Source organism: Sapajus apella, unplaced genomic scaffold, assembly GCF_009761245.1.
Source record: "Sapajus apella isolate SASKATOON/1434 unplaced genomic scaffold, GSC_monkey_1.0 scaffold91, whole genome shotgun sequence".
NCBI lineage: Eukaryota > Metazoa > Chordata > Mammalia > Primates > Cebidae > Sapajus > Sapajus apella.
The window spans coordinates 2653915-2678530 of record NW_022437031.1 but is presented as its reverse complement, the minus strand read 5'-3'; the positions used below and the strand labels follow the sequence as shown (position 1 = coordinate 2678530).

Sequence of the window (24616 nt, the reverse complement as noted above, 5' to 3'; positions counted from 1 at the left end):
CAGGCGTGTGCCACCATGCTCAGCTAATATTTTTTTTCTTTTTCGATCTTCTGGTTTTATATAACTTTTGTGTTTTTAGTAGAGACAGGGTTTTACTATTTTGGCCAGGCTGGTCTGGAACTCCTGACCTCAAGTGATCCGCCCCCCTGGGCCTCCCAAAGTGCTAAGATTACAAGCGTGAGACACCACGCCCGTCCTTGCTGGTACTAATTTAAAAGGCAGGGCCGCTGGTTACCCGCCACAAAAACAGATTTTTCCAACCCAACTGTAGCTATCTAGATAAGAGATATTTCCTCTGTAGTCCTGCTTTAGTGTCCAGTGTTTTACTAGGTTAAGTCTTGATTCATGGCAATTAAAACTTACTTAAAATCGCATTTTCAATTCACTGGATGACTACAATCAAGCCGCCGCCCCCCGAGGGGCGCAAAATAAAATTCGTTTTGCAGTGAAGACACTGTTTCCGGTCTGGTACGGAAGCCGGTTAGCAACCAGGAATTTGGCGGAACCTGGAGGCTGAACGATTGCACCCGGAGGGGTTGCTTTGTGAAAAGAACACTTCCGGCCGGCGAGTTGTTAACCCCTCGCAGTCAATAGGTCGGCGCCCAACTCTCACGTTCCGATTGGCTACGCTGTCGCTGAAAGGCGGGCTTACGTATGGGGTTACGCTCTCCCATTGGCTGCTGGCGCGGCGGCGGTTCGGAGAGACGGTAGCACGTTGAGCTGAGGGTTGTGCGGAGCGCCGCGGCACCGAGCCTGCTGTTGAGCTCAGTATGTGGTGGGAATCCGAGGCCGGGCCAGGTCTGGGTTCCCAGGGGATGGATCTCGTGTGGAGTTCGTGGTACGGAAAGTGCATCAAAGAGAAAGGGTTGTTGCCACTTTGGGCCAACGGTGTCGTGGTCGCCTGGGTCAGCAGGGCCGAGTGGGACCAGGTGACGGTTTATCTGTTCTGTGACGACCATAAGTTGCAGCGGTACGCGCTTAACCGCATCACGGTGTGGAGGAGCAGGTAAGGTGGCGGGCTCGGCCGTTTTGCCTGCGTGCTGGTGGCGCTGCACCTCTTCCTTTGTCGTTTCTATAAGGCCCTGTCTCCAGTCTTCCCTTAAGTCGCCTAATGTTGCTCCTCTCCTAAATGCCTGGGGGAACGCCGCGGCCATCTCTTGCGGAAATCCCGTTTGTGGATGGAAAGTAAGGGGTTGTGCCTCAATAATTGTTATATCTGTGAGGTTTACCCATTACCTCCAGAAAGTGACCTTCTCCCAACTTGGAGAGGATGCCAGAGGGACTAGTGAGGCCTGAGCCAGGGCTTAAGGAGTAGTTTAGTACCCTAGGGTGGATTTCCGATTCCAGTTAGGGAGAGCAGGGAGGAAGTCTTGCCTGCAAAACCATGTTTGAGTGAAGCGCCTCAGTCCGCTTGGTAAGATTGAGTTGGGAGCTGACTAACAAGGGTTAAGGCGTTTCTCTAGCTCAGTGAGTTGATTTAGGAGTGAAAGAAAGGGGTGTGTCCACACTGTTAATTGACAGTCTACCAGTTAGGTGTCCTGTGTATGGCCTAGCCAGCCCCTCATGCCCTATACTGTTGGATCCCGCAGACATTACCCTGTTTACTCTCACCTTCTTGTTTTGTGTCTGTTCATGCTCTTGAACCAGAATATGATGGGTGTAGCCTGCAACAACCTAGGTTCTGAGGTGGAGGGTGGACCGTGTAAGGGCTCTTTATGATGGTGCTGGACTGTGACCCTTTAGGTCAGGCAACGAACTCCCCCTGGCAGTGGCTTCTACTGCTGACCTGGTACGCTGTAAGCTCTTGGATGTAACTGGTGGCTTGGGCACTGATGAACTTAGACTGCTCTATGGCATGGCATTGGTCAGGTAAGACCTGCATGGGGTAAGGGTGGAGGTGGGCTTTGGGGACTGGAGGCGGGGGAGGCATGTGATAAGCAAAATTTGGCTTCAGGTGTTACCTGAAGCAAAACACTACGTGTACCTCAGTGTGGGTCAGCCTGTGATTATTGCTTGACTTAACAGCTTTTGGTACCCTTGTCAACACATTCCTCTTTCCCTTTTTCCTGAAAGCCTTCTTTTCCGTTTTTCTTTCTGTTGGAATGTGGAGGAAGGGATTCAGACCTGGTGATCTGTGTGGATCTCTTGATGGTCTGATAATTTTTCTTACTTTTGAATTCCTCACCCAGAGGAATTTGTCTGAATGACGTGATGTTCTCTTCTGTGATTTAATGTAGACTTTCCAACCCTGTTCCTGTCTATTCCTAGCACCATCCTTTTCCCCTTCTCCACCCCATGAACACTGAAAGGTTGCTGAGTTATGGAAGTAGAGACATGGGCTGGGAATTCCTGACTTACAAAGTGGCTCATGGTTCTAGCTGTATACAAACTGGAAAAAAGGTTGCTACTGAGTTTTCGTATCTGTCAAAGTCTTTGTTTATCTATTGTTCCCTTTGTCTGCTTTGAGATCCTCCTTTTCTCTTCTTACTTTCTCCATTGGTTAGCTGTGCTCCCCATTGTCATTTGATGTAGTCCTTTGCAGCATTTATAACATATTATGTTCTAGCGTGATACGTTACATTATATCATGATTATTTATCCCAGACTGAACTGTTCAAGGCTAGAGCAGTGTCTTATTCATCTGTATGGTTTCGTTATAGGGCAATCTCAGTAAACGTAAGAATAGGACAGGACAGTCAGTGGAAAAGTTGTGGAAATAAATGCAGGGTGTCAGTAACTCAGCAAAGTGGAATAAAACAGTTCCTTGGGCTGCGTGACTCATTTCTCCCTTAACTCCAGGTTTGTGAATCTTATCTCAGAGAGGAAGACAAAGTTTGCTAAGCTCCCCCTCAAGTGTCTGGCTCAAGAGGTACGTATCATACAGTGGCCTTGCTCAATTCTCTCTCCGAGAGGGCTCACCAAATGGGGTGTGGAGTAATGTGGGCACACAGTCAGATTAGCTTATTCCACCACTACCAGCCAAGCCCAGCAAGAATCCCAGAGCCTCATCTTCCAGCTTGAAGGAAGCACAGTTGCTCCCTTGCTCATGACTGGTATCTCAGAGGGCTTGGCCTGCCCAGCTTGCTGGGAGGAGCCCAAATGTAGCATTGGGTGGGGACAGGAAAGAGGTGACAGTCACAGTGCCTGCCCTCAGGGAGCTGACAGTCTGAAAGGAGGAGACAGCCACTGTGAGTCACTTTGTAAGTCAGGAATTCCCATCGCATGTCTCCCACTTCCATAACTCAGACATTCCTGCCTTGAGTCAATATGTGAAGTATATAGAGGCCCAGAGGGCAGGCATATTTTCAGTCATTAGCGCTTCCTGGAGGAGGTGTGTGAGGGAAGCAGGGGTAAAGGATATTCAGGGAGAAGGACAGGGGAGAGGGAGACTGGAGAACATGATTGTTAATGCTCATTCACAGAAATTTCTTTGTTGTAGAAGGGTGGTTGGTGGTTAGGGGAGGTGTGTGCCTTTTCTGTTTCTGATTTTCTTTTCTTTTTTTGAGACAGAGTTTTGCTCTGTTGCCCAAGCTGGAGTGCAGTGGCGTGATCTTGGCTCACCACAATCTCCGCCTCCCAGGTTCAAGTGATTCTCGTGCCTCAGCCACCCGAGTAGCCGGGATTACATTTGTATTTTTAGTAGAGACGGGGTTTCACCATCTTGGCCAGGCTGGTCTCCAACTCCTGGCCTCAAATGATCCGCCTGCCTTGGGCTCCCAAAGTGCTGGGATTACAGGCATGAGCCACTGTGCCCGGCTGCTTTTCTTATTTTCAAGACCTCCTCCATAGAGCAGTAAAAAAATAATCAGGAGAGCTGGTTTTTAATCTTGGCTCTGTCACTATGATTGGAATCTTCTTTCAGGACCTCAGTTTCTCTAGTTGTAAAATGGGGCAGGGGGTGGTCAGGATAATTCATTCTGGCTCCCTTCTAACTTTAATCTTTTCTCATTTCCGTACTCACACCCTCCCCTATAATCAGGTAAACATTCCCGATTGGATTGTTGACCTTCGTCATGAGTTGACCCACAAGAAAATGCCCCATATAAATGACTGCCGTAGAGGTGAGTCCTCAGAGGGTATACCTATCACAGTTAAGCCCAGGGGCCTGGGCTTGGTGGCATTGAGGGTACAGGAATAGGCAGGAGGGTCTCCACCTGGAGTCAGGGCTGGGACTAGGTTGAAAGAAGTAAGGCCTCGCCTTGGGCACAACATTTAAAGTGGGAAGAAGTCAAAAGTTCCATAATTAAGTTAAATAACATATTAGTTTAGAAAAATTCATGATAAACACAATATCAAAACTTTAAATAAAACAGCGTTCGTATTACTGATTTCTCCTTTTGTTTCAGCTTCCAACATGGCTTGGCAAGGCACTGTTTTGATACTTTTGACTACAGAGGTTTTTGGGCTGCCCTTAAGTTTTTTTTTTTTTTTTTGGTGTTTTTTTTTTTTTTTGGTGTTTTTTTTTTTTTTTTTGAGACAAGTCTTATCTTGTTTCCTAGGCTGGAGTGCAGTGGCACGATCTCGGCTCACTGCGACCTCCACCTCCCGAGTTCAAGTGATTCTCCTGCCTCAGCCTCGGGAGTAGCTGGGATTATAGACCACACCCGGCTAATTTTTTTTTTTTTTTTTTTTTATTGTTTAGTAGAAATACGATTTCACCGTGTTGGTCAGGCTGGTCTCTTACTCCTGACCTCATGATCCACCCGCCTTCACCTCCCAAAGTGCTGGGATTACAGGCGTGAGCTACCATGCCAGGCTGTATTTTTTTTTTAGTAGAGATGGGGCTTCATCATGTTGGCCAGACTGGTCTCAAACTCCTGACCTCAAGTGACTGAGCGGGTCACCTTGGCCTCCCAAAGTACTGGGATTATAGGTGTGAGTCACGGTGCCTGGCCACTCCCCTTAAATTTTGTTTCTGAGGTAGTGCATCATTAGCCTCACATACCTCACCGTGGTGGAGGTGGGGAGGTTGCCAGGCATGAGCCATCAGAAGTATCATGAACCCAGGAGTTCCTTGGACATCCACCCCATCCCAATTAAGAATCCTGGATTTAGCCTCACCATTTGTGATGGGAAAACAGATCTACAAAAGGGGAGACTTAGCCAAGGACATGTAACTAGCTAATGGGGCTGATTCCTACTTCTCCCACTTACCAGCGCCTTGCTGTTTTTGACATCCTAAGTGCAATATTAGTTCCTTTCTAGGAAAAGTGCTCGTGAGCAGGAGAAAGCAAAGAACAGCGGGATAACCCAGTGTTAAAGAGGCTGCTTCTGGATATTTGAGATTTGAACTTTGGAGCCGAGCCTTTTCCTGGGGCCTTCCTATAATGCCCACAAGATGAGGCTGGAGGCGTGCTAGCTGCCTGCCTGATCTTGCGGCACTGCCTGCCTTCCCTCCTCTAGGCTGCTACTTTGTCCTGGATTGGCTCCAGAAGACCTATTGGTGCCGCCAACTGGAGAGCAGCCTGAGAGAGACCTGGGAGTTGGAGGAGTTCAGGGAAGGGACAGAGGACGAGGACCAAGAGGAAGATAAGAACATTATCGTCGATGACATCACAGAACAGAGACCAGAACTTCAAGACAATGGGAAAAGTATGGAGTCAGATGTAAAGGCCGACGGAGACAACAAAGGCAGTGAAGAGATGGATTCTCCTTGCAAAAAGGCCCTGAGTCGTAAAGAGCTATATGGTAGGTGTTTTGGAGGGCAGAAAGGGGCCCATGAGCCCAGAAGGCTCAGGCTTAGAGTTAACACTGTGTATTTCCCTGGCTCAGCATTTCCTCTGGGGCCTGTGGTGAGTCTTAGCTTAAACAATTACTGTCACAAACCGTCTTCCTGGCTTGTTTTCTTAGTATAGTGACATATTCACCTCACAAACTGTCTTCCTTGAGCCCTGTGAAGTAGGTGGAGAAGGAATTCTAGTTTCCCAGTTATAACTCAAGAGATGAGGTGAAGCTGGGTGCAGTGACTCACGCCTGTAATCCCAGCACTTTGGGAGGCCAAGGCGGGCAGATCACCTGAGGCCAGGAGTTCGAGACCACCCTGACCAGCACGGTGAAGCCCCATGTCTACTAAAAATACAAAATTAGCCGGGCGTGGTGGTGTACGCCTGTAATCCCAGCTACTTGGGAGGCTGAGGCCCGAGAATCACTTGAACCCGGGAGGTGGAGGTTGCGGTGAGCTGAGATCGCGCCATTGCACTCCAGCCTGGGCAACAAGAACGAAACTCCATCTCAAAAAAAAAAAAAAAGAAAGAAAGAAATGAGGTGAGAGAGGCTCAGAATCCCAGCAGAAACAGGGGTCTGGGCTGGCAGTCCTATCTGTCTCTCCATTCTGTTTTCAGAAAGAGCCCGAGAACTGCTGGTATCATACGAAGAGGAGCAGTTTACGGTAAGAAAGTGCCCTGGACCTGGTGTGCTCTCATCTGCCCCAGCCATTTCTTCCCTCTTGCCAGCTACCTGAGAGAAGTCTTGAGAAGGAATTTGAAAGAAAAGTGACAAAGCGTTGAGGGAACTTCTCGGAAAGAGAGAGGGGGGAACTAGGAAGGAGACAAGAGGAGCAGAGTCCAATTGGCTGATCCTCCACACCGATGGAAGGGAACAGTTGATGAAGTTTGCGGATAATCTGCCCTACTGGGTGGTAGGGAACAACTGGGATGGGTAGTTGCACAGCCCTGCAATTCTGCAGCTGACCATTAGATGGGGCCCAGGAGCTTCTGTAAATTGGGTGAGCTGGAGGGGCGCTGTTTCTAGGAGAAAAGGAGGTAGCTCAGAAACCATTTAGCTGAGCTCTCCCTTTTCACAGATTAAAAAATTGAAGCCATGGATGAGTGGAGGGATTCACATATACAGTTAATGATAGGATTAGAACCTGGATTTCCCAGTTATCTTCTGTAACTCATCACCTCCCCTCATCCTTGGCCCTATGGCCCAAGAGTCTTTATCTCTAGCCAAATTCCTCCACTGAACATCTCAGTATTTACCCACAGGAAATTCAACTGGGGGAAGGTGAAGGGGGGAGGGAGGGAGGGAGAAGGAGGAAAAAGTCTTACATTTGAGAGTCAGGCTATTTTTAGTAGCAAGGCCAATAGGGGAGTTGTGGACCCACCCCTGCATGCCCTGCCCTGTCCCCTGCAGGGTAGTGCTGAGAGGTCCTATGGGAAGGGATCCTGGAGGGGTGGAGGTGCGTTGCATGGCTGAACCAGCCTTCTGATGGGACCCTCTTTGCTGGCAGGTGCTGGAGAAATTTAGGTATTTACCTAAGGCCATTAAGGCGTGGAATAACCCGTCCCCACGTGTAGAATGTGTCCTGGCAGAGCTCAAGGGCGTTACATGCGAGAACAGGTGTGTAACTAGGTAACTGGGAGCTGCCTATTCTCTAGGATAGAGGGTAGCAGCCTCTTTGAAATCGGTTTCCATATCCTAGCTTGCCATTCTCCTGTACAAAATCCCAGGGGTAATCCTGATTTCCCTCCACAGTGACCCTACATTTGGCAGAACTGTCTGCCCTCAACCCTGCCAACTTCCAGGTGAGGGTTGCCTATGCTAGAATGGTAAAAGCCCGGAATGCCCACTATTATCCATCTTCTGGCCAGCTGTTTTCCTCTCTGTCAGGTGGCATATGGAGCTCTTGAAAACTAGAAAAATCCCTTGATAATTACATTGCCTAGCCGTTGTCCAAGTTTGAGGTAAAAGATATATGGTGGGCACTGCTAGTCTTGTCTTTTTTTTTTTTTTTTTGAGACGGAGTTTCACTCATGTTACCCAGGCTAGAGTGCAATGGCGCGATCTCGGCTCACCGCAACCTCCGCCTCCTGGGTTCAGGCAATTCTCCTGCCTCAGCCTCCTGAGTAGCTGGGATTACAGGCACACACCACCATGCCCAGCTAATTTTTTGTATTTTTAATAGAGACGGGGTTTCACCATGTTGACCAGGATGGTCTCGATCTCTTGACCTCGTGATCCACCCGCCTCGGCCTCCCAAAGTGCTGGGATTACAGGCTTGAGCCACCGCGCCCGGCCCTTTTTTTAAAAAAAAAAAAAAAAAAAGAAAAGACTAGCAGTGTTTAAAAAAAAAAAAACCCAGCTACTCCAAGGCCTGCAGTGCCCACCATATATCAACAGTCTTGCTCTGTTGCCCAGATTGAAGTGCAGTGGAGCAGTCTCAGCTCACTGCCACCTCTACCTCCCAGGTTCAAATGATTCTTCTGCCTCAGCCACCAGAATGGCTGGGACTACAGATGTGAGCCACCACACCTAGCTATTTTTATATTTTCAGTGAAGACAGGGTTTCCCCATGTTGGCCAGGCTGGTTTTGAACTCCTGGCCTCAAGTGATCTGCTCATCTGGGCCTCTGAAAACACTGGAATTACAGGCATGAGCCACTGCACCTGGCCTTTTCTCTTTTTTATGGTAGGGTCTTGCTCTGTCTCCCAGACTGGAGTACAGTGGTGCGAACATAGCTTACCACAGCCTCAACCTCGTGGGCTCAAAAGATCCTCCCACCTCAGCCTCCTGAGTAGCTGGGACCAGCAGGTATGCACTACCACATCCAGCTAATTTTTTTTTTTTTTTTTTTGAGACAGAGTTTTGCTCTTGTTACCCAGGCTGGAGTGCAATGGCGCAATCTCGGCTAACTGCAACCTCCGCCTCCTGGGCTCAAGCAATTCTCCTGCCTCAGCCTCCTGAGTAGCTGGGACTACAGGCGCACGCCACCATGCCCAGCTAATTTTTGTATTTTTAGTAGAGACGGGGTTTCACCATTGTTGACCAGGATGGTCTTGATCTCTCGACCTCATGATCCACCCGCCTCGGCCTCCCAAAGTGCTGGGATTACTGGCGTGAGCCACTGCGCTGGGTCCTAATTTTTAAATTTTTTGTAGAGATGGGGTCTCAATCATGTTGCCCAGGCTGGTTTTGAGTTTTTGGGTTCAAGAGATTGTCCTGCCTTGGCTGCCCAAAGTGCTGGAATCACAGGTGTAAGCCACTGCAGCTGGCTTGGTCTTTTTTTTTTTTTTTTTTCCTTTTTTTTGAGATGGAGTCTTGCTCTGTTGGCCAGGCTGGAGTGCAGTGGTGCGATCTCAGCTTACTGCAACCTCCACCTCCCAGGTTCAAACAATTCTCCTGCCTCAGCCTCCCAAGTAGGTGGGATTACAGGCGTGTACCACCACGACTGGCTAATTTTGTATTTTTAGTAGAGATGGGGGTTTCTCCATGTTGGCCAGGCTGATATTGAACTCCTGACCTCATGATTCACCCGCCTCTCGGCCTCCTAAAATGCTGGGATTACAAGCATGAGCCGCCATGCCTGGTCTTTTTTTTTTTTTTTTTTTTTTTTTTTTTTCTCTGTCCCCCTGTAGTGCCGCGGCGCAACCTTGGCTCACTGTAACCTCTGCCTCCTGAGTTCAAGCAGTTCTCCTGCCTTGGCCTCGCAAGAAGCTGGGACTACAGGGATACACCACCATGCCCAGCTAATTTTTATATTTTTAGTAGGGACCGGATTTTGCCACGTTGGCCAGGCTGGTCTGGAACTCCTGGCCTCAGGTGATCTGCCTGCCTTGGGCTCCCAGAGTGCTGGGAATACAGGCGTGAGGTACCACGCTTGGCCTGACGTTTTCTTTTCACCTGCCATTAGAGGGTATTTGCATCCCTTGGGTAGTCATGGTTAGGGGAACAGAGGCGGGACTTTCTCAGAGTCTGGCTCCTAGAGACTAAGTTCTTACTCTCTCACGTATGGCTGTTGCCTTTTTTCCAAAACAGAGTGCTCAGCTCAGTCCAGAGCGGGCACATAGTATGTCTACCCATTCTTTCCTCACCAGCTCTTGAGGGCTTTCTAAATTCAGCTGGAAGGGCTTTGGGGGACTTTCCACTAAGAACCTGTGGAGGCAGTGATAAACCTCAGCTAGAGAGAAGTTGGAGAGTGTAGGTAGGTGGTAGGTGGCAGAGTAAGCCTGAGTGGGAACCTGCAGTGTAGGCTGGGATTGCCCCTGGAGTCTTCTCTTCATGTCCAGGATACTAGTTCCAAAAGTATTTTATCAGTGTTTGCCCAGCTTAGGTTTTTTGGCTCCGCCCTTCAGCAAAGGGGTAGGTGGTGGCTTCATTAGCAGCTGGAAAAACTATGCCCCTAACACAGTAATGTCTGCCTGGTAATGCTGGAGGGAGGGATCAAAGTTTGTCAACTTTCCAGGCACTAGGACACCTTGGGAGCTCTTTTTTCTGTGTCTAGGCTTGGTCAGCTAGGAGAGTGTCTATGTCTGTTTAGTGTTGCTATAAAGAAATGCCCGAGGTTGTTTGATTTATGAAGAAAAGAGGTTTGTTTGACTCATGCTTCTGTATCCTGTATGAGAAGCATGATGCCAGCATCTACTTCTGGTGAGAGCTTCAGGCAGCTGCTTCCGCTCATGGCAGAAGGCAAAGGGGAACCCACATGTGCAGTGATCAAGTGGCAAGGTGGAGGGGGAGATGTCAGGCTCTTTTTTAACAACCAGCTTTTGCAGAATCTGATAGATCAAGAACCTGATACTGTGGGAACAGCACCAAGTCATTCATGAGGGATCTGACCCAATGACCCAAACCCCTTCTACAGGCACCATGGTCAACATTGGGGATCAAATTTTAACATGGGATTTGGAGTGGATAAACATCCAAACTGTAGCAGAGAGCCTCTTGGGAAGCCACTGATTCTGGAGGAATCACTTGCTGTTGCTGGTGTAGGTTTGAGCTATTAACCCATTTATGCTGGAGGTTGCACATTTTTTTGTGTGTGAAAAATCACACCTTGGTAAAGACCATAAGCAGTAGGATATAAATAACTCCCACAAGCTTAGCATTCCAATAATGGAACACTAGGCATAAATGGGTAATAGATAGGAATGAGAGATTATGCCTATAGTCTACTCCAGCAACACCTCTTACTTTGTTCTGGGTTTTTAAATCCACTAGTAATAAGGTTTATGGACCATATTTGGTCTAGCAGTTGGGTCCCCAAGGTTTCTACTTCTAGGATCTAAAAGAAGGTAGCCAGGGAGGAGAGATGGGGTAGGGTACTGGAGAATGGTCAAGAGAAACAGACTGCAAGAACTGAGTCTAAAAGCCCTTGACCTCATGATCCCAGGCATTGAATTCCTTCCATTGTGGATGTGAAACTTTTTTCTATTTGTATGTTGAAGTGTATTTGGACACTACTTCCCTCATTATGGGATATAGATCGGCATTAGTGCTTGGTAAACACTTGTTCAAAACCCACTGATCCCAGCCTCTAGCCAGCCCCTACCCAAGGAGGCTGAAGCCTAAGATCCAATTGTCAGCTCCCTTCCTACCTGCTCCTGTCCACCCACCGCCTTTCTCCCTATGCTGCTTTGGCCACTTGAGCCAGATGCATTAGCTACTTTGGGGGTGGGTGGAGGAGTAGGAGGAGGTCTTCTGCCAGCATCACTCTGCTAAACTAGTGTTCTCTTGTTCCAGGGAGGCTGTGCTGGATGCTTTTCTGGATGATGGCTTCCTTGTCCCCACATTTGAACAGTTGGCAGCTTTGCAGATAGAATATGAAGGTAGGGTTCTGGGGGCTCACTGCAGCCTTAGGGTTCTGTTTCCTGGGTGGGAACACCTGGGGTGGGTTGGGGGCCCTGGACTGGGGTGTGAAGGCTGTTTCTCTGTGGCCTCTGGAAGCCCCTCAGCCTACCTGGCTGAGCAGAACAGGTAGCCCCACTGACAGTTGTGGGGCTGTCTTTAAGTGGTCTGGAATGGGATGCCGTGGGATGGGGTGGGGTGGGGGAGTCTTAATGACATTGTTGTGCCGTGTTCCTTGTGATTTAGCTGCTAGCTAGAGAGCTAGAACAGCAGAATTGGAGGGGCCTTGTGAGGTCATCTAGTCTAACATCCTCATGTTACAGATGGTCAGACTGAGGTCCAGAGAGGGGAAGGTACTGACCCAAAGTCACACAGTGAGTTATTGACAAAGCTGAAGCTAGAACCAGAGCTCTGTTTTGTTTATACTTTATTTTGAGTCAGTTGTTGATTGCCAGATACTAACTGGTTTCTCTCTCCCTGCTGTTCTGCTCTCTTCTTTTCTTTGTTCTGCGGTGGCAACTCTGTTGTCGGTGGGGGGCTTGGCTCATGCGCGCGCACACATTCTCTTGCTCTCACTCTCACTTCCTTTCTCTTGATGTCTCTTGCTCTCTCTTTCGTGCTCTCTTGCTCTCTCCCTCCTATTGCCCCCCCAAATGGGTGTCCCTTACAAACCAGAAAACGTGGACTTGAATGACGTCATGGTGCCAAAGCCGTTCTCTCAGTTCTGGCAGCCCCTGCTCAGGGGCCTGCACTCCCAGAACTTCACGCAGGCCCTGTTGGAGAGGATGCTCTCTGAACTGCCAGCTTTGGGGATCAGCGGGATCCGACCTACCTACATCCTCAGATGGACCGTTGAACTGATCGTGGCCAACACCAAGACTGGTGAGGGAGACTAGCCCTAGCCATAGGGCCTAAGGCAGCCCAGGCAGGAGCCGCTGCCACTGTCCTCAGCTCTCTGCTAAGAAGCACCAGGCAAACACCTCCTGTGTTAAAGGTTTAGCTTTGCCCAAGAGGGTCCTGCGGCAGCAGTGGACAAATCTCCCTTTTCCTTTTCTTCTCAGAGCCAACTAAACTGGGCTGAATGCTTTGAGCAGTTGGGAGGTATAGGTGGGGAGTCTGGGGGGATGGGGAGGGACAGAGCCAAACTTTCTGAGGTGAAATGTTGGGTGGGGGGGCTCACTGCTTCCTTCTCCTTAGGTCCTCTTTTCTCTCTCAGGACGGAATGCTCGCCGATTTTCTGCAGGCCAGTGGGAAGCAAGAAGGGGCTGGAGGCTGTTCACCTGCTCGGCCTCCCTTGACTGGCCCCGGATGGTTGAGTCCTGCTTGGGCTCACCTTGCTGGGCCAGCCCCCAACTCCTTCGGCTGTAAGTCTCTTGAATTCCATCCGGTAAGAGGGTGAGGCCCTGCAAGCCTCAGGGCCACACAACCCTAGAATGACTGAGTTGGAAGGGCCCTTTGGGGACAATCTAGCCCAGTCTCACTCCCACTGACAGATGGGAGAACTGAGTCCAGAAAGGGGAGGGGTAGGGTTTTGTTACCTAAGATCATACAGCTTAAGACCTGACTAAACTGAGTCCAGTGTGGGAATGGATAAGACAATCCCCCTAGAGTGCTTAGCACAGTGGCCTGCACAGAGTAAGTGCACAATAAATGGTAGCTGCTGTATATTATTGAACCCAGGTCTTCTGACTCCATGCCCAGTGCCGTTTCCTCTATTATCTTTCCAAAGTATACCTCTGATAGTTGCTTAGCAACCTTGTGTTGCTCCCTATTGCCTTCCTGTTAAGTCTAGGCTTCTTAGCCTGACATTCAAAGATCTTTCTGATTCTGGCCCAACTTACCATGGTAGCCCTACCTCCTGTGAGTCTCCTTTACCCCATCCACCCTGGGTTCTGTGGTCAAACTGAATATTGCACTGGTAAATACCTGTGGTTGTCTCCCTTTCCTTTCCTCTGTCATTTTCTGACCCTGAGCCACTTCCCTCATAATCATGGAAGCCTTTAGCACCTGATTCCCTTCTTGCTTTCTGGAGCAATATCTATTTCATTTGAATGACTCATCTGACACTCTGCAGCTCCTCAACTACAGTGACTTTCATTCTCCACTACACTCAGCAATCCATTTCCATCATTTGGAGCTGTTCCACCTCTGAAAGCTGACATCCCAGCATCCCACTCGATGACCACCACTTCTCGTCCTTCTAGTTCTCACCTTTGCATCCCATGACATCTGCTCTTTGCCTGCATCCAGATCTCCATCCCTCCATTTCCTGCATCCCTTGACCTTGCTTCCCCTCTATCCTGTCTGTGGTTGCTCAGTTCAGCCACTCATCATCAGCACCTTCAGCTCTGCCCATCCTTTGGCCATATCTGACTTGCAAACCCCTGAGCTGGAATTGATCCTCCCCATTCTGCTTCCCCTGCTCCTCAGCCCGGGTAGCTGAGCTCTGCTGGAGAAAACCACATAGCCCTGCGGATTGCTGCCACTGCAGAGGTATGATTTTTAATCTCGGGCGAGGCCTCAGTTCTGCTTGTCTGAACTTGTACTTGTTTTCTGACCACTTTCTCTCCCATTTCCTTACTATTCTAAACCCTTACCGCTCACCTCAAGCCCCTCCCCTTCTCCCATTTCACCCTAGCTTCCTCGAGCACATGGAGGCATCCGGCAGGGCCCCCTCGACCTGAGGTCCAGCCCTCGTGAACTGATCTGCGGCTGCACTCAACCTTCTCGCCAGTCTCAGGATGAGGTGGCCTTGCCCCACCTCAAAGCCTGCTCCTCCACCTGTGCTCTGGAGTCACCTCTGCCAGCATCGCTGGGGCCTCACCCCAGCCTCTACCTTGCTCTGCTGGCTCTTGCTCTTCAACCTAGGAACGTGCTGAGCTTTTCTCATCTTAAAACAAAGCAAAACAACAGTAGCAGCAACACAAGCAAAATCTCCTTTGACCCTGCATCCCTCTGTTGGGTTATCATCAGCTTGTCATTCCCTCCCTTCCCATCAAAACATCTCAGAAGAGTAGTCTACACTCAGCACTCTCCATTTCCTCACTACCCTCTTACTCCTCAACCTGCTGCAATTTGGCATTTACCCCCAGAGTTGCTTTGACCTCCAAATTACCAAATCAGTGGGCCCTTGTCAGTCTCTGTGTCTGCTGCATTGATGCTGTTTACCACCCTCTCCTTGAAAAATGCCTGTGCTTATTACTAGTTCCTATAAAGTGCTGAGGCCCAAATCTCTGTCTAGCCCTGGCCCTTCCCCCAAGATTTAGCCTCCTGTACTCGACTGCACGTCAGACATCTCCCTTTGGATGGCCCACAGGCGCCTTACTGTGACCAAAAGAGAATTGGTCATCTTAGTCCCCATCTCCACTCTAAAGTGATCTTCCTCCTCTGTTCCCTATCTCACTTGGTGGCAGCACCATCTACCCTGTCCTGTTGACTCTCGAATACTTCCCAAATCTGAGGTTTTGTGTTGCCGTGTCTACTTCCCCTAGTGTCTCCTTCCCTCTATCAGACTAAGCTTTTCAAGGGCAAGGACTCTGCATCAGCTGTCTGTGCCCCAGCATACCACACAAGTCTAGGCACCAAACAGGCCTCAGTAAATGTCGTTGAATTGAACCGTGCTCTGCTCTCTCATTCCCAGCAGTGCTGTCCTTGGTGGGAGCTGACCCAGTGCCTGGGGAGTGAATGAAGTGGGAGTCTGGATGCCAAGACTCTCTTAGTCCCTGATCCCCCTATTGAGTCCAAAAGTCTTTCTTTAACCCTGATGGCATTTGGGACACAGAGGTATTTGTAAGATTTACAAAGTGGCTTTGTAGACAAAGTCAGTCAAGGCAAGACTTCCAGGAGATGGGACTGAACAGCCACAGTGCCAGATGTGTGTGCTCTAAACTAGAAGTGACATGGATGGGTGGGAAATTGGGAGGAGAAGCAAAAGGGCCTAGATGAGTCAGAGTTTCAGAGAAGAGGCATTTGAACAATTCAAGCAGGAGAAAGAATAAAGGGAGTTTCACAAAGTCCAGAAGGAACATGGCATGTGTATGTAATGGGAGGGAGGGAGTGACAAGAGCAGCCTGGAGAGGTTTGGATAGGTGGCCTTCAAGGTACTTTCCAATCCTAAGTGCCTGCAGAGTGGAAGCTGCTGGTCTCGGAGAAGTCTGGACCACAGAGATCTTCTCCCAACCCAAGCATACCAGAGGGATGCGACACATGCCAGCAATAACAGCGGCTTACTTGGGTACGATTCCTTGTGCTCAGATCCTGCCTTTCCCAGATAAGCAGTGAATCTAGTCCTAATCACCCCATTACACAGAGCGGGAAACAGAGGGGTTTTGCCCAGGTATTATGCTGCAAGTCAGAGCTGGGGCCAGAATCCAGATAGTGTGTCCTTAGTTCCATGCTCTTCTGTAATACTCCACTAGATTGTATTATTGCAGAAAGCATCTGTTAAACACAGAACTTGGCTTTTGTTTTCCCCAGAGAAAAAATAAAAGATACTATTGGAAATTAAGCGTCAGGCATGGTGCTGTGTTTTTTTGTAGAGGTTAATTTCATTTACTTTGACACAGCAGTCTTGGGAGGTGGAAGTATTATATAGTATACCCTATTTGACAGATGAGACATTGTGGCTCTAAGGAGTGATGGGACTTATCTAACACATTCGTTGATGGTGGGACAGTGATCTTGGCCCAGGTGGTGTGAGCCCAAAGTCCACCTTTATTCCACCAGCCTGAACCTGTGACTTTCTCAGCCCTGAGCTATGACCAGGCATACCTGAGGAAGGGGGTGTATTTTAAGATTCGCATCACCCCTGCACCTTAGTGGTCAGACTAGACAGCTCGAGATAGCAGGTGGGTAATCATAACCAGGGCTGATAAGGCATTTTGCCACTATCAAGTGCCTGGGGATATTTATTATTAATCACACTAATGGACCACCATGAGAGGACAAAGTTTCTCTCTGGCGTTTCCTCTGATCGAGCTGGAAGCTTTTCAAGCTCTTTCCCCAGGCTGCCAATATCAATTTAATTTGAGCCACTATCCTCTTGGAATATGAAATTGGGTCCATATACAGGATCTCCCAGTCAAGTCATCAGCCCCACAGCCCTGCCCCCACCAACCAGTGACTATGCATATATGACCAGTCTGCATGTGCCCAGAGAGAAAGCAGCCTGCTGAGCTTATGGCCCGTCTGTGAACCATCCGCATCCATCCGTGACCGGGCGCCTGTTAGGTGCCCGGTTCTATGTGAGGCTCTGCAAGGGGTGCTCACCCTCTTCTCCCCTCGAGCTCCCCTTCCCAGCAGCTCTGTATCTGTTGGTGGTTTTGCTGTTAGCGCCGTCTTTTGTGTGCACAGTGTCATCATCTTTAACTCTGCCTGACCCCTGCCATCAGTCACCAAGCCCTGCTCTCTGTCTGTCTGTGTGTCCTTCACAGCTTCACTCCCTCCCATCTCCACTGCCAGTGCCCTAGGTCAGCCCTCCCCGACTCTGGCCTGAACTGTCGGAACAGGCTTCTCCCTGGTCTCCCTGCCTCCAGGCTGCCTGTCCAGGCCAGCTTCCACATGGCCAGCCTCCACATGGTCACCACGGTGATCTTCAGAAACGTAGCCTTCACGTGTACTCAGAATTGGCGGGAGACCCCTCGCACACACACCAGCGCACACACTTACCTTCCCAGCCCTCTCTTCCTCCCACGGCTCCTCAGCACAGGCTGTGCCCTCTAGCTGGGCTACTCTCACTGCACGCAGCAGCACCGTGTGCTTGCTCTTGTCTCTGGGCTTCCTGGGCCCTACCTCCTGCACGATGCCCTCCCTTGGTCTTTCCTGCCCTCCTCATGCTCTCTGTCTCCCTCAGCCCCGCAGTGCCTGAAGTAGGTTCGCAGTGCTCATCTGGCCTCCCTCCCACATCCTGCTTTGTCTTGTCAGCTGCTGCTTTTTTTTTCTTTTCCTCCATTCCAGGCTGGGCTGTAGCTGCTCCCATAAAAGGATCACACTTTGTGTTCCATGCAGAAGGAGCCCAGAACACTTCCAGGCATATCCTTGGAGCTCAAGACAGGTTGTTCAGCTAGGCCAGAGAAGAGAGGGATCTGCTCATTTCCAGCCCTGCAGGCCTGTTGGCTGTTTTGTGTATTTATGTAGCTTTTAAGTGCAGACTAATAGCTATCATTTATTGCATGCCCACTATGTGCCAGGCACTGTGCCAGGCATTCTATGTGAGCTTTCTTATTTACTCCTCCCAACAATCCTATACATTAGGTATCATTATTGTCCTCATTTTACCTGAGAATGGAAGTGAGGCACAGAGATGAACCACAGAGCTTGTTCGGGGTCCATGGTCCTGTTGTTTCTATGTTCTGTCTGCTCTACTGCCCTGCCTTTCAGAGGCAGGTCTGGAAGTTCAGAGACCAAGTTCAAACCCTGGAGTGTTGGGGTATAAAGTGACTTGAGATTTTGAATCTTTCCTACCCCATCCCTCCCTTTGCTCAGCATCTTCAAAGCCATGGGGCAGGGCCTGCCAGAGGAGGAGCAGGAGAAGCTGCTGCGCATCTGTTCCATTTATACCCAGAGTGGAGAAAACAGCCTGGTGCAGGAGGGCCCTGAGGCCTCCCCCATTGGGAAATCTCCATATACACTAGACAGCCTGTGTTGGAGCATCAAACCAGCCAGCTCCAGCTTCGGGTCTGAAGGAAAGGCCCAGCAGCAGGAGGAGCAGGGCAGTGTTAATGATGTCAAGGAAGAGGAAAAGGAGGAGAAAAAGGTCTTGCCAGACCAGGTAGAGGAGAAGAAAGAAAATGATGACCAGGAAGAAAAAGAGGATGAAGATGATGATGAAGACGATGACGATGAAGAGGAAGAGAGAATGGAGGTGGGACCTTTCTCTACAGGGCAAGAGTCCCCCACTGCCGAGAATGCTAGGCTTCTGGCCCAGAAAAGGGGAGCTTTGCAGGGCTCTGCGTGGCAGGTTAGCTCAGGTAAGAACTACTTTGTCCCCACACGAACTTTGTTTCTCTTTGGCTGGCTCTTGAGGCTACATTCTACCCTAGGAAGAGATGAAAAGTAGCAGGCGATAGCCAATGTGAGGCAAGCCTGGAAGGCAGCCTGGTATATAGATGACAGCTGGCTTCTTCCCCCTCTTAGGATGGAGCCTGTAAGTACCAGGGACCACTGTCAGGCTGCTGTTTACCTCATATAAAGAGCACATTCTGAGAGGATGAGATAGGAGTGAGCCCTGGGCAGTAACATAGAGGCAGAAGATCGCAAGTAGGGAGTGTGTATATGGTTCTGCACGTGTTTTTCATGTGCAATGAGACAGTGCTTTCTGTGTATGTGTGCGTGTGCCTGGAGGCTGGCTAGTGGTGAGATAAGATTTTGCTGTGTATATTAGAAAGATGGAGCCTAGGGCATTAAGTCAGAGAAACAGGAAGTGAGATCACAAGAGAGAATAAGGAGTGCTGTGGTTTTTAGGCGAGCATACAAATTAGCAAAACCAAAGCCAAGAAGCTGCCGCAGGGAGGGTTAGTGATAGGGATCTGCTCTTCTTTTTGAGTACCTTGCTTAGGTTAATGAGCAGGAACCTCGAAGGCCAAAGGCCAGAAGATCCAGAATGAATGACAGAACGGTGTGGTGTCTTTGTGCTGAAGCCTGGGGAGGGAGGGAGAACAGCTGGGCCTGTGTGATGTGGGGTGGGCAGTGGCAAAGAGTGAGAGGGGAGGCAGTGAATGAGATTATGGCGAAAGAAGCTATGGCCTTTGTTCGCCCTCGTATGGAAGGGGTGGGAGGGCTGGAACATAAAGTCTGTCTCTTTCTGTGTGTGTATGTGCATGTGCCTATAGCTAGCTACTGGCCAAACCATGGCCCAGTGACAAATTACTTAGGACAAGTGGGGCTGTGTTGGGATGTCTTTGCAAATATTGAAAGGGTGGGGCATTGATATCAGCAGAGTGTGTGTGTGTGTGTGTGTGTGTGTGTGTGTGTGTAGGAAAAAGGGAAAAGTAGGGGCAGTTAAAGTAGAAGTCATGGCCAAGTAAGCTGTAATGTAGCTTTGTGAAGAGGAGGCAGAATTGCTGAGATCCATGAGGGCTAAGAGGTATTTGTGTGAGAGAAGTGATAGCATTGAGGCTGGCGTCTATGGAGGGGTAGTGGGAACAAGCATTGAGATATAGCCATTCAGAGGTGGTCTGTATGTTTGCACTGTCACTGGGGACATGTACAAAGGTATCAGGCTAAAGAGGCAGGGTCAGTGATGTAGACAGCGTTGGGGATGTTAGTGATGTTAGAGGGATGATCAGGTCGGCAACAGAGCCTATGTAGGTAGTGGCCCATGTGCACAAAGGTTTCTCTGTATCATGGAGTAATGCAGGACATTAAGGCAGGTACAACTTCCTGTAAGAGAGCCAGGGGAGGGGGATGGGCAAGTAGAACAGTCCTTCCTAAGGAACTCTGGGTTACATAAAAAGCTGGTCCAAGGTTGACACATTACAGAATGCCAGGGGCATTATCTTTGAGTACCAGGAAGATGCAGAAGACCAGAAACAGAATCTTTGTGGAATGCACTAGTGAAGGCTTCATTTGAAAACACTGAATGGATTTGTGGAAGGATAGGGAGGGAGATTTAATATAATAATGTGTGGTAGGTGTCTCAGTGATAGGAAAGGGGGTGAAGGGGGATGCCCAGCATCCCCATCCTAAAGTGGAGCATCTGTATGTCGGGGGGACGTGAGTTGTGAATGCGGAAAGTCTAGAACGTTAAATCTTTCCCTCTCCTTTGCCATTGCTCCTTCTGTGCGTACCCATGTGTGGGGAGGTAGAGACAGGAAGATTCCTGGTTGTATGCCAGTGCATGAGAGGTGTGTGAGGGAGAGAGTGAATGGGAGGGACAGTCACTGAGTGAAGGGCATATGTATGTGTGCTTCTGTATACATATTTGGGTGGCTGTGAGGGGTGGGATGTGTAGTGAGACAGCCATTCACTAGAAAAGGGGTATACCTTTTGCATCTTGGGGCAAGAACTGCAGGGGGTGGGGGGAACATTATCTCAGAGTCCACCCTGAGATGGGCATGGGGGGGTGTGTGTATCTCTGCATTAAGAAAATACGTGGTATTCAAACAGGCAAGGGAGTGTGTGTGTAGATGTGTAGGAAATCTAGGTCATTCAGATACTCTGAGTTATTCGTGGGTTTAGCAGACAGTGCTGTGGGAATTCAGGGACATCCAGACCCTCCATGATGTATATGTGTGTGTGTGTATGTGTGTTTGTGCACGCACACGCGTGTGTGCATGTTTGTGTTCAGGCATGGAAATAGGGGTCAGGATGAGAAGTTGAAGAGTGATACAGCCAGGGCTGAAGATGTCGTGTCTGTGTGGGAACACACCTGGGGAAGTAGGAAAAGAGTAAAGAGGAACAAAAATGCCTGTAGTTGTATACTTGTATATGTAAACATACAGAGGGCAAGAAGGACCATAAAGAATGTGTGGTGAAGCACTCTGGTGGAGAAGGGCTCATGAGAAGTGATACCGGGAGCAGTGAAGCTGGAGATCCTTAGAGAACCCATTCGTGCTAAGTTGGGTGGGTGGATAGACAGGGTGAGCAGGCCTGTGCGTCAGTTGGAGAACCAGCTCATCAGCCCAGTCTTGCCACTTCCCTTTGCTCCACAGAAGACGTGCGATGGGACACATTTCCCCTAGGCCGAATGCCAGGTCAGACCGAGGACCCAGCAGAGCTCATGCTGGAGAATTATGACACCATGTATCTTTTGGACCAGCCTGTGCTAGAGCAGCGGCTGGAACCCTCAACATGCAAGACTGAGTGAGTGCCCATGGCAACAGGATTTCTCACCCCCTTTCTCTGCCACCTGTGGGAGGGAGAGAAGACAAGGCGAGGTGGGTGGGGGAGGTGGCTGGCCACTTGCCAGCTCTCCCTGTCCCTAGTGTGGGGAGCCAGTGAAGTAGCCACACACAGCTGGCTTGGCATCCTTCTCAGATTCCATTCAGTTTGTGCTTGTGGATGGACGTGTGTGTGTGTATGTGTGCATGCACGTGCACGTGCACGTGCGTTCATTTTGGAGGAGAAGGGTCCATAGCTTTCAGCCGATTCTCTAACTGGTCTACCACTCCTAAAAGGTCAAGAATAGATGCTCTCATCCAGCTTTTTCATGTTCCTGAGGAGAAAACTGAGGCCCAGAAAAGGGAAGGGATTTGTCCAGAGGTGCACAGAATAATCAGTAGGCCTCCCCGTACTGTCCAGGCCCCTTGGTAGTAAGGCCTGCACAGGGTTCCATGCTCTCCCTTGAAACTTGCCTCTGGATCACAGGCGTGGGAGCCCTTGGGTCACCAGGGAGCCAGGAACCAAGCAGCCCTTGCTGAGGGGTTATGCTGGTAACACAAAGGAGCCCATCCAGAGGGCCTATACATTCCAGAATGCTGGGCCATTCTGACCGGGAAACTCCTATGAGTGCCAGAGAGGAACCCCTGCGGGCCCCTGAAACTGAGTCTTTCCCTTTGCTGCCTGCCCACTCCCTGGAGATGAGCCCTTCTTAGAACCCAGGGGCCCCAGAAGCAGGCCAGACCCAAGGCAATGCCATGGATTCTGTCCAAGGCCACGGCCAGCAGGCCTCTTGGAGAGGAGAGGCAGCAGCTGGGGAAGCCAGATCTGTAATTGGGAGTGGGATTCTCATGTCTGAGAGAGAGGTTCCGTTTCCCCTCCTTCCCAACCAGCCTGGCCCTGGGTAAGGATGGCTCATTGAGGACAAGGAAGGAAGCTGTTTCAGCCCACCTCCCACACCCTCTGTAGTAGGGAGGTTTCCTCTGCTGGGGAGGGGCATGCCCACCCCTGCTCCTTGTCTCAGCTCCACCCCTGACTTGGCTATGTGGCCGTGGGCAAGTCCATTCCCATCTCTGGGTCTCAGTTAACTTGTCTGTAAGATTGTGGGTAATGGGAGGTGGTGGGACAAGATCATCTGTAAGGGTTTTTTTTAGCTTCAGTAGTGTAACCATGGATCTGCCTGAGGGAAGAATGATGGCGTTGCTCTCAGCTGTCACTCTTACCCAGCTGCAAGGACCTTGACCTGCGGGAAGCAGGGGAAGCAAGAGTGTTATGAGCAGGGCCAGGGAGAAGGAGGGCAGAGTCGCCCTCCCTAAAGCAATCTTGCAGTCATGGGCCCAGTCTTATAGCCCAGGCCTGGCCTTGGGCTCCTTAACTAGCTATTGGGTGTGGGAGGGATCCAGCATGGAGTTCCCTGGCCCCCAAGCTCTAGAGCCTTGAAAGGAGGCCCTGTTAAGGCAGCTGCTTTCAATGTCTTGGGAGTGGGGTGGTGTGGGGCCCCCTCCCCTACCTGAACCCAAACAGCTTTACTTTAGTTTATGTACTAGGGCTCTGCATAAAGCTTCATTTGAAAAGTTCCTTGCCTCTTTCCCTCCCTTCCTCAACTGAGGAGAGGGCCAAACCACCCCTGGGGCCCGCATGAAGTTGTTTCTCAGATTTGCTCCAGTCTCTTTGTAAGGTCAGGCAGGAGAGTGGGCCTGTCCCACAGACACACACGTCAAGCACTCTTGGCCCCTCCAGAGCCTAAAGCTGCCTCCTTCCCTGACTGACCTCCCACTCTCTCCTCAGCACCTTGGGAAGTGGCAACTGCAGCAACAGCAGCAGCAGCAACTTCGAGGGCCTTCTCTGGAGCCAGGGGCAGCTGCATGGGCTCAAAACTGGCCTGCAGCTCTTCTGATGGCCATCCCTGGTGCAAGTGTTCATCCAGCCCTGCCAGGGCAACAGCCCACCCCCTAGTACAACTGATGCTCCCTGAGACAACCTGGGAGACAGCCTGGATCAGCCACATCAACTCAGTTGTCCACCATAGGGGAATTTTGAATGTCTTTTGTTTTTGTTTGTTTGAAAAATAATAAAACAGGCAACTGTAGTTTCGGTGTTTGTGAGATGAAGGGGGTGGGTGCTGGGGCTGACCAGTATAGTTTTCCCTTTACTGTGGAGGCTCCAGACAAGGCTTTGAGCAGGAGCTAGGTCCTGAGGCTCTTTGGGCCTCTGGCTTTGATTGCTTCCATAACCAGGCTCCACCCATATCTTATTCCTGACTCCTCAGACCATTTTTGTTCTCAGCTGTAGTATTAGGCCAGCTCACTTGGAAGCATCAGGCTCCAGAGGCATTGCTGGCTACAGAGCCTAGCGAGCGGCCAGGTGGTGTGCTTAGAGCCTCCTCCTTGACAGCGGGAAAAGCCAGGCCTTCTTGCTGCTACCCAGCAGGCTTCCTGCTGTTCTCCACACCTGCCCTCACTATGCACTAAACAGCAGTTGAAAGCCGAGAGAAGCTTTTCTTTGTCACTTCTGCACTCTTTTGGCCTAGAAAAGATAAGAGTGGGCTTCCTTGTGTGCATTAGAGCCACAGAAATATCTTAGGGGCTGATCCAGAGCCCCTTCTCCGTGATCATCAGTCCCCTCAGAAACTCACCTCACCTTAGAGTGCCTACCTCATGTCAGCCCTGAGCTACCAAGAGATAGGGATGGATAAACCATGCTTTCATTCCTTAGAGCCTTCAGCCTGATGAGGAAGGACAAAGTCACCAAGTGATAACCTGATGCCTCAGCTAAGGTGCCTTAAGGGATTTCTGTAAAGGGCTGCACCAAGAAATGATCGAGAGAGCTTATGCTAAGAAAATGCTAAAGAGGAATTTGGTAAAAATGCTGTGCCAGAGCCCAGTCAAGAGCTTTAACTTGGATTAGGACCCTCTAGAGTATCTACAATACTTGAAAGGATATACTAAGTATCATTGTGGGTATGTGTGTAATCATTTTTCTAGGGGGCTGGTCCACAGCTTTTAACAAGTTGTCAAAGGGATCCATTAACCCAACAGCCCAGCAGTGTTAAAGATCTTTCCTGTGTATGATCCACGCATTAGGCATGGGCAAAGCAGTCTTGTGCACTGGTGAATGCAGCGTCAGTTTCCTTCCAACTCTTCCCTCTCCCCTCACAATGGCAAACGCTAGAAGTCTGTTGGCATCTTGGAATGTCAGAGCTGGAAGAGTCCGCAAAGAACATATAGGCCACATC

The 24616-nt window shown here is 49.9% G+C and overlaps 1 protein-coding gene across 9 annotated transcripts; it reads left to right on the top strand.

Annotated features, from left to right (window-relative positions):
• The first annotated feature begins 674 nt into the window (after positions 1-674).
• On the top strand, positions 675-23470 carry LAS1L (LAS1 like ribosome biogenesis factor). 9 transcript variants are annotated; one of them, XM_032255806.1, is made up of 16 exons: positions 679-1006; positions 1744-1869; positions 2800-2869; positions 3980-4061; positions 5404-5688; positions 6342-6388; positions 7232-7341; positions 11461-11546; positions 11889-11939; positions 12241-12447; positions 12782-12929; positions 15684-15799; positions 17521-17617; positions 18049-18533; positions 21216-21366; positions 23170-23470. In XM_032255806.1, the coding sequence occupies exons 1-16, from the start codon at positions 771-773 to the stop codon at positions 23276-23278; spliced, it is 2406 nt and encodes an 801-aa protein (XP_032111697.1). In that variant the 5' UTR covers positions 679-770; the 3' UTR covers positions 23279-23470. The 9 variants fall into 9 exon arrangements, 6 of the variants coding, with proteins under 6 accessions (XP_032111702.1, XP_032111697.1, XP_032111698.1 ...); XR_004262008.1 differs by lacking the exon at positions 17521-17617 and having other exon boundaries at positions 675-1006; XM_032255807.1 differs by lacking the exon at positions 11889-11939.
• The last annotated feature ends 1146 nt before the right edge of the window (positions 23471-24616 follow it).

What these genes read in the sequence shown, in the direction of transcription:
- LAS1L (XM_032255806.1), top strand. Translation starts at nt 771, where the DNA reads ATGTGGTGGGAATCCGAGGCCGGGCCAGGTCTGGGTTCCCAGGGGATG. An exon ending in ATCACGGTGTGGAGGAGCAG is followed by an intron (nt 1,007 to 1,743) that starts GTAAGGTGGCGG and finishes GTGACCCTTTAG; the next exon opens with GTCAGGCAACGAACTCCCCC. An exon ending in TGCGTGGCAGGTTAGCTCAG is followed by an intron (nt 18,534 to 21,215) that starts GTAAGAACTACT and finishes TTTGCTCCACAG; the next exon opens with AAGACGTGCGATGGGACACA.